At 36.0% G+C, this 12,474-nt stretch overlaps 2 protein-coding genes across 2 annotated transcripts in view; both read right to left on the bottom strand.

The window, feature by feature from the left end:
• The window catches only part of LOC102804368 (sulfotransferase 1B1-like), a 100,927-nt gene that overhangs the window by 36,489 nt on the left and 51,964 nt on the right, over window positions 1–12,474 (bottom strand). The window lies entirely within an intron of this gene.
• Window positions 1–12,474, bottom strand: part of LOC102809324 (uncharacterized) — a 49,049-nt gene that overhangs the window by 7,054 nt on the left and 29,521 nt on the right. The window contains exons 17-23 of the mRNA XM_085494682.1: window positions 8,845–8,943; window positions 8,239–8,337; window positions 5,492–5,605; window positions 4,486–4,584; window positions 3,886–3,984; window positions 871–984; window positions 17–115 (exon numbers count right to left, since the gene is read on the bottom strand). Of these exons, the coding sequence (XP_085350808.1) occupies window positions 17–115; window positions 871–984; window positions 3,886–3,984; window positions 4,486–4,584; window positions 5,492–5,605; window positions 8,239–8,337; window positions 8,845–8,943 (723 nt within the window). The remainder of the gene's footprint in view (window positions 1–16; window positions 116–870; window positions 985–3,885; window positions 3,985–4,485; window positions 4,585–5,491; window positions 5,606–8,238; window positions 8,338–8,844; window positions 8,944–12,474) is intronic.

Genomic DNA, 12,474 nt, shown 5'->3' with positions numbered 1-12,474 from the left:
CACAAAAACAACATACCAAATTTTGTACGTCTCTCTCAACACCATATTGAAGAAGTGAATTTACCACATCAACTTTAGAATTTCGAACAGCAAGATGCAATGGCGTGTCGCCGTCCTGTCAATAAAAACGGAGAGTTAATGATTCAAATTCACTGTTAATACGCCTTCGAGATGAAAAAAATGTATCTACTCAAAATAACAAGCAGATAAATAATAAAAACAAATTAGATAATTATAAAACGATGGCGTAAAAAGAAATACCCAGTATAGTTTGTGCATCAATGTTGTTTTGAATTCAATATCTTCAGATCAAGTTTCCCATATACATATAATTTATCGGTAAAACGCTTTTATATAAACTAGTATGCGAATGATTTTCAAGCTACAAATTCAAGTTTACATTCGTCATTTCTCACAGAACACTAATTTTGAATAAGTGGATTTACGGAATAAGAAAATCCAACAAATTGATAGTGTCACCTTCAGTGTAAACATATTTTGCGTCATTTTTTGCATAATAAAGCAAGTAGAATCGTATGGAACCACTATGCATTTGTAGCAAATTATAATTTCACCAAGAAGCTATGAACAATGGTATGTTGTCAGTGTACAACTTACTAAGTAATACAAATACCTATTATATTAAACTAAATACAGAATTGCAGAATAATACGGGAACAATAACAATATTTACGAAAATATGATATTAGTACAAGGTTTACATGAAATAACATTACTGTACATCTAATAATGATACTAACGTAGTACAAAATATACAAGAGGGCGTACAATATATAGGTATGAAAATTAAAAATCGAAATTGTTATTTCTATAAATCAAAATATTTATATCGCGTGACGACAAACTCACCTCATCACGTGGTTCTTTGTGGACACCAGCTTTCAGGAGTGTTCCCGTGACTCGGCTATGATTCATATGGAAACATCCACCAATTACAGCTAAATGAAGAGGAGTGCGTTTCTTCTGAAAAATTGAAAGCACAAATAAATTTATCTGGATTTCTGTTGATCATCTAGCCGGTGAAGTAAATTAGCTTGATTAGGATAAATTGTGTGTACAAAAGATACAAATAACTGGTGATCCTTCAGTTCAGAATAGTCTAAACAATGAAGGTAATTAAACAATCGTGTTTATTTTTTGAAGAAATCACATCAAATTTACCAAACACTTACATATGCACTACAGTTCAATGATACTAACATTTTCATTCTACATCAAGTAATACAATTATCTATCATATTATAAATGAATACAAAATTGTAGAAAAAATACGGGAACAATAACAATAGTAAATAAATGACATTATACAAGATTTATACGAAATGGCATAACTGTAATGCTGCTATTAACAATGAAACAATTAATTCATTCAAGAGGAGTGTACACTGTGGTAAAAAATTAAAATTTGATCATCATTGTAAATACACATTTATTGGTATTATTATTGGTTATTGGCGAGGGGGCGAAGGCCTTTGTCCGAGGACGAGCCAAAACAGATAGACATATGAGAATGAGCGGGAAGAACACAAAGAAAAAGTCAAACAATGAAGTGGCACTACAAGTCGAATGACAACAAATCATACAAAAACTAACCAAACGCAAATGAACAGAAACCTCTGTAATTTTAAAACCTAATTTGTCACATATTGATAAAACTATTTCAAAATATCTACACAGTTATTATAATCCTAGTAATCGGATCAGTTAATGCAAGCAGATTTAACTTTTGACATCATGACTGATTAATATAAAAGTACGTCGATATCTCAACATTTCGGTTGTTTTAGGCACTAATTCATGAATTATTTTTGGAAATTATTTTATTTCAGATATTATTTAAACTCTCCAAACCGCCGAACGTCAAACACCATTTTTTCACAAGTATATAAAAGCCCACGTTTTTAATTGAATTTAAAACCTGAGTGCATATTTTGCGTCATTCCTGTAATAACCTTATAACAATACATCATTCCTTGCTAGTTGTATTCATTTAATAACAGATAACAACCTGGAATGGCAATGAACAATTTTTTGCGCTCTATGAACTCAATATCTGTTAGTGTTCAAATGCGACTGTACTATTCACACATTCAGAAATATCCAGAAAAATAATAATAAAAAAATTAATAATTCTTGCAATGAAATTGTCATATCAATGAAGCATTCCTCGCGAAATTGTCATATCAATAGAGCAGTCCTCGAGAAAAAGTATGCTTCAACATATAACCTGGTCTGGGTAAAGTCAATGTCACGAGGTGTATTGCTAAAAAGACACAATTGCTATTATGCGCCCAGTCGGTAGACGCATTTGACACTACTCGAATAGAAAGTACGAATTGCTATGTGACCTCGCTGTGACCCTTGGAAAAACTGTACGAGTATCCGTATGGTGATTGAACAAGTGCCGCGGGCCAATTAACGATAGACACAATTAGCAGTGTGACTTTATACTATTTTAAAACTGAGTTCAGGGTCGTTGCTGCTCGAAATCTTGTTCAACAAAGGGGTCTATGCTTTGCACGACCCTGAATGCTGACGAGCAGTACGACCACAGTCGAACCCGGCGTTTAACATTCGTCGGAATGCCAACAGGGAAGGGAGCCCTTCCGCTGTGGGCGTGACGACAGCAACCCCGGTCGCTGGCTACTTAAAATTCACCGGGCGACGCCGCCGACTGATACTGTTCGACACACGTCGGGAAACGTCACGCACGGTTACTACAAAATAGTAACCGTGCGTCATGTAACGAACATTCATACACACAAACTAGTCAGTCCTGGGTTTTGAGTTATTATACTATAATTCCTAGAATTGTTCTTTTCCTAGCCAGTTTATTTATGTAATGTTTTACGAGTGCGTATCACTGATATATGTGACGAATAGGGAATGCCGCTTCTCCCTGGTCGTAGAATCATTCCCTATTTTGCTGTGGTATCTAAAGTGCAAAATTTCGTAAACCCACCTCCTAAGAATAGAAAAGTTGCGTCCGGTGCGTGGTGAGGGTCGCGTTTAAATGCCGAACCTTTGCAGGTACGGGCGATTTTGCTGGGAAGAACTGTATCAAGCGTATATTTTGTTTACCTATTAAAATGCCTGTGAAATGCCTACTATTTTATGGCTTATCTTTTGCTTGAAATATATACTAGTACGAATCTTAGTCGTTGTATGATCACAGAAAATAAATTTAACGCCAAAAAGTGCTTTTTAGTTACGCCTTGCCACAACCTATTGTACGGTCGCTGAGCTAATTAAATCTTCATTACATTTGCATAACGAAAAAATAATTAATTGACATTTTAGCCTTTTTAGCGTGATCGCGAAAACTAGCGTGCCCGTGAAAGAAATCCCAACTATACGCATCTGCAGGTGGACCCACTTCGTTGTAGTGAAAACCGGAGCGGAATCACACCGGTGATTATGCTAATTAAAAGTTGTTGACTGACGAATCGGCTCCGATGTTTGAATCACATTTCCGTTGTCATTTTTGTGAGTGAAATATCTAAACCCCAGCAACCCTACCACCATAAGTGTAGCCTTCACTACACTACATTACATTACATTACAATAGTTTATCCCGTAACATTCAAATAATTAGATCACGATAATGCTTGATCAAAAACGAATTTATGTCACTGACTACAGCAATAATTATAGCCAAACGTTTTGATCAATTTTATTGCGTCGGAGGATTTTAAGTTGTTTTAATAGTCTTTGATACTGAATATTGTTGAGGAAATCGGATAGTAATTTATCGCAATCTAAATATATTGATTTCAAAGCCAGTACTGTATTCAAAACAGCCAGTTCACATACAGAGCAATACATAAACTTTGCAAAAGATAATGTTTACCCTATTACACTCACCTTATCACGTGGTTCTTTTTTCACATCTGCTCTCAGGAGTATTTGAACTGTAGAATCATGTCCATATTCTGCAGCCAAATGAAGCGGTGTCTTATGTGTCTGAAAGGCAAAAATTTTAATGATGCACTTATAAATCGATGCAGCAATTGCCTACACAGATAGAAACAAAGCATGGAAATAAATAAAAATAGATTTCCACGGTCTTTACAATGAAACTACTGTATCAATGGAGCAGGCTTCATGGCAATGTAGGCACGGGCACATAACATAATTATCTAGTCTAAGCATGGTCATGATAAGTAAACAAATAAAATAAGTAATAATCCTTGTCAAGTATAAATCAATTCCAGTGACTTTCACATTAACAGTCAAACAGTCAGCTCAATTATATTATGTCAGAAGTAAAATATTGTTTTAATTTATACAATATGGATTACAATTTATAGTAATGTAAATATATTGATTTCAAAACCAGTCTAATGCGCATATGCAGTGGTTGTCTTGTATTCAAAACAGCCAGTTCACATGCACATTAGAAAATTCACAATACATGAAAGTTGTAAAAGATAATGTTAGTTATGTTTACTTTGTTACACTTACTTCATCACGTGGATCTTTTTCCACACCTGTTTTCAGGAGTATTCCTACTGTAGACTCGCATCCATTTTCTGCAGCCAAATGAAGCGGTGTCCGATATAACTGAAAGACAAAATGGCATATTGATAACGGAAGGTAAATACCAAATTGATGCAGCAATAATATTTACAAGTAAGCCTGAAGTCCCATCTTGACAAAAAACACATGCATAACCTATGTTAAGTAAGCAAATAACACCGAATAAACGGCAAGGTAAATACTACGTCTAATTATAGTAAACACGTACTGCGTGCGTGACTCGAACCGGCGCTCGTGTACGGCACCTAATCGCCTAGCTTCACGCCGCTACACGTCTTCCCCTCGGCCACCGGGCATCCCCAAAAAAGGATGCTTAATAACCGAGCTTGTTACGTGCAGAGAACATAAAACCCGTCCACGCGATCCGCGCCACACAGCGTGGCCAGAATGCGGCAAAGGCCTTCAGATCTGGCTGTAGTAGGATGCTGTACCATTACTTTCACAGTACAAATTCAAGCTTAAATTCGTCATTTCTCACAGAACACTAATTTTGAAGAAGTGGATTTACGGAATAAAAAAATCAAGCATAGTGATAGTATCACCTTCAGTGTAAACATATTTTGCGTCATTTTTTTCATAATAAAGCAAGTAGAATCGTATGGAACCACTATGCATTGTAGCAAATTATAATTTCACCAAAAAGCTATGAACAATGGTATGTTGTCAGTGTACAACTTACTAAGTAATACAAATACCTATTATATTAAACTAAATACAGAATTGCAGAACAATACGGAAACAATAACAATACTTACGAAAATATGATATTCGTACAAGGTTTACACGAAATGGCACTACTGTACATCTAATAATGATACTAACATAGTACAAAATATACAAGAGGGCGTACAATATATAGGTATGAAAATTAAAAATCGAAATTGTTATTTCTATAAATCAAAATATTTATATCGCGTGACGACAAACTCACCTCGTCACGTGGTTCTTTGGAGACACCAGCTTTCAGAAGTGTTTCTAGGACTGGGGTATAATTCATAAATGAATATTTACCAGTTGCAGCTAAATGAAAAGGAGTGCGTTTCTTCTGAAAAATTGAAAGCACGAATGAATTATCTGGATTTCTGCTGATCATCTAGCCGGTGAGGTAAATTAGTTTGATTAGGAAAAATTGTGTGTACAAAAGAGGTCACTGAGGTAAGTTACTTTTATATAGAACGAATAAATGGTGATCCTTCAGTTTAGAAAAGCCTAAACAATGAAGGTAATTAAACAATCGTGTTTATTTTTTAGAGAAATCACACCAAATTTAGTAAAAACTTACATATGCACTACAGTTGAATGATACTGACATTTCATTCTACATCAAGTGATACAAGTATCTCTCATATTATAAATGAATACAAAATTGTAGAAAAATACGGGAACAATAACAATATTAAATAAATGGCATTAGAACAAGATTTACACGAAATGACATAACTGTAATACTGCTGTTAACAATGAAACAATTAATTCATTCAAGAGGAGCGTACACTGTGGTAAAAAATTAAAATTTAACCATCATTGTAAATACACATTTATTGGTATTATTATTGGTTATTGGCGAGGGGGCGAAGGTCTTTGTCCGAGGGCGAGCAAAAACAGATAGACTTATGAGAATGAGCGGGAAGAACACAGAGAGAAAGTCAAAAAATGACGTGGCACTACAAGTCGAATGACAACAAATCATACACAAACTAACCAAACGCACATGAACAGAATCCTCTGTAATTTTAAAACCTAATTTGGCACATATTTATAAAACGATTTTCAATAAATCTACACTCAGTAATTATAATCCAAGTAATCAGATTAGTTAATGCAAGCAAATTTATGTTTTTACATCATGACTGACTAATATAAAAGTACGTCGATATCTCAACATTTCGGTTGTTTTAAGCACTATTTCATGAATTATTTTTGGAAATTATTTTATTTCAGATATTATTTAAACTCTCCAAACCGCCGAACGTCAAACACCATTTTTTCACAAGTATATAAAAGCCCACGTTTTTAATTGAATTTAAAACCTGAGTGCATATTTTGCGTCATTCCTGTAATAACCTTATAACAATACATCATTCCTTGCTAGTTGTATTCATTTAATAACAGATAACAACCTGGAATGGTAATGAACAATTTTTTGCGCTCTATGAACTCAATATCTGTTAGTGTTCAAATGCGACTGTACTATTCACACATTCAGAAATATCCAGAAAAGTAATAATAAAAAAATTAATAATTCTTGCAATGAAATTGTCATATCAATGAAGCATTCCTCGCGAAATTGTCATATCAATAGAGCAGTCCTCGAGAAAAAGTATGCTTCAACATATAACCTGGTCTGGGTAAAGTCAATGTCATGAGGTGTATTGCTAAAAAAGACACAATTGCTATTATGCGCCCAGTCGGTAGACGCATTTGACACTACTCGAATAGAAAGTACGAATTGTTATGTGACCTCGATGTGACCCTTGGAAAAACTGTACGAGTATCTGTATGGTGATTGAACAAGTGCCGCGGGCCAATTAACGATAGACACAATTAGCAGTGTGACTTTATACTATTTTAAAACTGAGTTCAGGGTCGTTGCTGCTCGAAATCTTGTTCAATAAAGGGGGTCTACACTTTGCACGACCCTGAATGCTGACGAGCAGTACGACCACAGTCGAACCCGGCGTTTAACATTCGTCCGAATGCCAACCTGGAAGGGAGCCCCTTGCGCTATGGACGTGAAGACAGCAACCCCGGTCGCTGGCTACTTAAAATTCACCGGGCGACGCCGCCGACTGATACTTTTCGACACGTGTCGGAAAACGTTATGCTTGGTTACTAAAAAATTAGTAACCGTGCGTCATGTAACGAACATTCATACACACAAACTAGTTAGTCCTGGGTTTTGAGTTATTATACTATAATTTCTAGAATTGTTCTTTTCCTAGCCAGTTTATTTATGTAATGTTTTACGAGTGCGTATCACTGATATATGTGACGAATAGGGAATGCCGCTTCTCCCTGGTCGTAGAATCATTCCCTATCTTGCAGTGGTATCTAAAGTGCAAAATTTCGTAACCCACCTCTTAAGAATAGAAAAGTTGCGTCAGGTGCGTGGCGAGGGTCGCGTTTAATGTCAAAACTTTGCAGGTACGGTCGATTTTGCTGGGAAGAACTGTATCAAGCGTGTATTTTGTTGTTTACGTAATTCATTAGACTGGCAATGTCGGAACTTCCGTTTTGTTTTAACAAAAAAAATAATTAATTGACATTTTAGCCTATTTAGCGTGATCGCGAAAACTAGCGTGCCCGCGAAAGAAATCCCGACTAGACGCATCTGCAGGCGACCCTCTGCGTTGTAGTGAACACCGGAGCGGAATCACTCCGGTGATTATGCTAATCAATTAAAAGTTGTTGACGAATAAGCTCCGATGTTTGAATCACATTTCCATTGTCATTTTTGTTAGGGAAATGTCTAAACCCCAGCACCACTACCACCATACCAAGGATTTTAAATTGCTTTAATAGTCTTATTTGATACTGGATGTTGAGGAAATCGGATAATAATTTATCGCAATCTAAATATATTGATTTCAAAACCGGTACCGTATTCAAAACAGTCAGTTCACATGCAGAGCAATACATAAACTTTACAAAAGATAATGTTTACCCTATTACACCCACCTTATCACGTGGTTCTTTTTTCACATCTGCTCTCAGGAGTATTTGAACTGTAGAATCATGTCCATTTTCTGCAGCCAAATGAAGCGGTGTCTTATGTGTCTGAAAGGCAAAAGTTATAATGATGCACTTATAAATTGATGCAGCAAATGCCTACACAGATGCAAACAAAGCATGAAAATAAATAAAAATAAATTTCCACGGTCTTTACAATGAAACTACTATATCAATGGAGCAGCCTTCATGGCAATGTAGGCACGGGCACATATCATAATTATCTAGTCTAAGCATGGTCATGATAAGTAAACAAATCAAATAAGTAATAATCCTTGTCAAGTATAAATGAATTCCAGTGACTTTCACATTAACAGTCAAACAGTCGGCTCAACTATATTATAATGTCAGAAGTTAAATATTTTTTTTAATTGATACAATATGGATTACAATTTATAGTAATCTGAATATATTGATTTCAAAACCAGTCTAATGCGCATATGCAGTGGTTGTCTTGTATTCAAAAAGTCAGTTCACATGCACATAAGAAAATTCACAACAATACATGAAAGTTGGAAAAGATAATGTTCGTTATGTTTACTATGTTACACTTACTAAATCACGTGGATCTTTTCCCACATCTGCTTTCAGGAGTATTTCTACTGTAGAATCACGTCCATTTTTTGCAGCATAATGAAGTGGTGTCTGACAAAACTGAAAGACAAAAGGGCATATTGATAACAGAAGATGATTACCAAATTGATGCAGCAATAATATATTCACAAGTAAACTATATGCGCACCATATGATATAACCTGCATATATAGCGTATATAGCAACACGCAATATGTGTGTTGTCTTAAACTGAAATGTGTAACCAAACATTGTACACACAAGACACCACATTGGTACAGTAATTTTATTATGACTTTTAGGAAAGTAAAATATTCAATACTTAATACACATTGTTAGTGTTTATTTTAAAATATTCAGTTATTATGAGAAACTGACTGAATTTTTGTATTTGTCCGTTACGTATCTTAACAATACAATGTGATAATCTCGTACAATTGTTAATATTCCTATTTCAGAATGGTGTTGGGAAAAGATGATTACAATTCAATGTAATCTAAAAATGTCGATTTTAATGTGACACAATAGTAACAGAATTAATTTGTTTTTCAAATTATTCAATCAAAATACAAAAGTTTGACCTTAATGATGAATCGTATGGCGTAGTGTGACATTTATGGGTGTACCAAAACTCCAATGTGCCTACACGGTTGGATACAAAGCAAGAAAATAAATAAAAACAGATTTCCATGTACTGTGCATACGAGGCGCGGAATGTAAAATTATTATTTTGTGTATAAATGACTGATGTGTGTATGTATTCATTAATTATATGTGCATTAAAAAATGATGTACGTATTTTAAATGGCGTGTGTATTAAAATGGCGTATGTTTTAAAAACTATGTATGCTTGAAAAATGACGTGTGTGTATTAAAAATGATGTGTGTATTAAATGACGCGTGTTTAAAAACGACGTGTGTGTTTTAAAATGACGTGTTTGAAAACGACGTGTGTTTTTTTAAAAATGACGTGTGTGAGGTCGAATGAAAATGTGTGTGTGTAAAAAGAAAAAAACACGTGCATTAACCGTTTTACACCTGTGAAGTCGCTATTTTTGAATGATTATTTTTTCATGTGTGTGTGTGCAAGAAAACGCGTGCATCAACTATTTTACGCCTGTGGAGGGCGCTATCTTCGAATGATTTTTTTTCGTGTGTGTCTTAAAAAAATCGCGTGCATTAACCTATTCACGCCAGTGGAGGCGTCGTCTCAAGTGGTAGCCATTTTCGTTTGTGTATTTTTATAACGTCAATAAGGTACGTACAAAGGAACGTGCCCAGCACGAACGTTTCATTCATTCGGCCCTATAAATTTAACAACTTAAATAATATGAGTAACTAAGATTTGTGGTGTAATAATAAACTGTAGGTTTAGCATAAACTTTACAACATTTCTATGAAATGTACAATTATTACACACACACACCATGTTACATGGTTCTTTTTCAACATTTGCTTTCAAGAGTATTACTACTCATGAATGGGAAGAACACAAAGAAAAAGTCAAACAATGAAGTGGCACTACAGGTCGAATGGCAAGAAATCATACAAAAACTAACCAAACTCAAATGAACAAAAACCTCCGTAATTTTAAAACCTGATCTGCCACATATTGATAACACGATTTTCAATAAATCTATATTCAGTTGTTACGAACGGGAATACGAGATAGTCTCCCGCGAACCTGGCCGCCAATATCTCGCACTCCAGAACGCAACACTAAAGGTCAAACAAAGGCACACAGTCAGGATATGTCCAACAATACTAATTTAATAATACAATAAGCATAAACCAGTAACAGGAGTGATATAAATCACAAACCGGTCAACAATATACATCACAATAAATATAACATTAATGATAATAGCCCAGCTCGGAATTGCCTACCCTACCTAAGTGCAGAACTCGTACTGCGTAGCTTCAGCGATAGTACAGTTAATCACAGCAACGTCGACGGCGATATCAGTTCTACAGCTCCAAACTACGAGGTCTCGGGGAATGCAAATTACACGACACTGACCGTAATGTTACACGACTTCCATACCGTCTGTGCAGAGAAAAGACCAATATCAGCAAACCACGCGTTCTGGCGAAACGCAGGTCTTTGAATAAAGTTGGTTTTACAGCGCAGAACCACAGCAGGCTGTTTTGCGTCTATCAATCCCACATGCCGAATTGGTCAGGCATTATCTTGAGACAAACGTTGGCTGCCACGTTGACTCTGCACCGGAGCTGAGCTGAGCTGAGCTGAACTGAACTGAACTGCACTGCACTGCACTGCACTGCACTGCACTGCACTGCACTGCACTGCACTGCACTGCACTGCACTGCACTGCACTGGTCGGGAGCTGGGTGACAACTGACTAACTCGTGTTCACGTTCGTCTTGCACAAACACGAACGAAAGAATATTAATTAGCAATGACAATACACGCTGTCTATTCTAATTCCGCAGCTGGGCAAGCCTCACTAGCTAACTGGGCATTATCAAAATACATTTACTTTACAGCAAAAATAGAATATCACAACAAGTAATTATAATCCTAGTAACCGGATTGGTTAATGCAAGCAGATTTAACTTCGGACATCATGACCGACTATTATAAAGTACGTCGGTGTCTCAAAACTTCGGTCATTTTAAACATTGTTTCATGAATTGTAATTTGGAATTATATTATTTCAGATATTATTTAAACTCTACAAACCGCAAAACCTGTTTCACTTGTGTCGCGCAACGTTTTTTTTACTAGTAAAGAAAAGCCCACGTTTTGAATTAAATTCATAGTTGTCAAATATAGTACCCATACATCCCCAAAACCTGAGTGCATACTTTGCGTCATTCGTAATAACCGTATGACAATTCATCTTTCCTTGCTTGCGGTAACAAATAATGACAGATAACAACCCAAAATGGCAATGGACAACTTTTCGCGCTCTACAAACTTTAATGTTCGAACGCGGCTGTACTACTTCTAACACGTTCGAACTATATTTTACGAATGGAAAAATATATTATAATTGTTGTAATATTATTTGATACTAAATGTTGGTTAGGAAATTTGAATATAATTCATCGTTATCTGCTTGAACCTGGTCAAGGCAAGGTCAATGTCACGAGGTGCTTGGATCATATAAGAACCGAATTATGTATTGTTAAAAGGTCACAATTGTTATGTGCCCAGTCGGTAGACGTATTTGACATTACATGAACAGAAAGTTGCATTATCATGTGACCTGATGTCACCCTTGGACAAAACTGAACGAATATCCGTATGATGAATGAGCAGGTGCCGCGGGCCAATTAACGATCGACACAATTACTTGTGTGACGTCATAGGATTTAAAAACTGAAACAGCGTGGTTGTGGATTGTTGCTGCTCGAGATGTTGTTCAACAATTGGGGTTTACGCTTTGCACGACCCTGAAAGCTGGTGAGCAGTACGCCTGTGGAGGGCGCTATCTTCGAATGATATTTTTCGTGTGTGTCTTTAAAAAATCGCGTGCATTAACCTATTCACGCCAGTGGAGGCGTCGTCTCAAGTGGTAGCCATTTTCGTTTGTGTATTTTTATAACGTCAATACGGTACACGTACAAAGGAACGTGCCCAGCACG

This window comes from Saccoglossus kowalevskii, chromosome 20, assembly GCF_978046115.1.
Source record: "Saccoglossus kowalevskii chromosome 20, keSacKowa6.1, whole genome shotgun sequence".
Classification (NCBI taxonomy): Eukaryota; Metazoa; Hemichordata; class Enteropneusta; family Harrimaniidae; genus Saccoglossus; species Saccoglossus kowalevskii.
The sequence above is the reverse complement of the archived record's forward strand: the minus strand, read 5'-3'. Positions and strand labels throughout refer to the sequence as shown.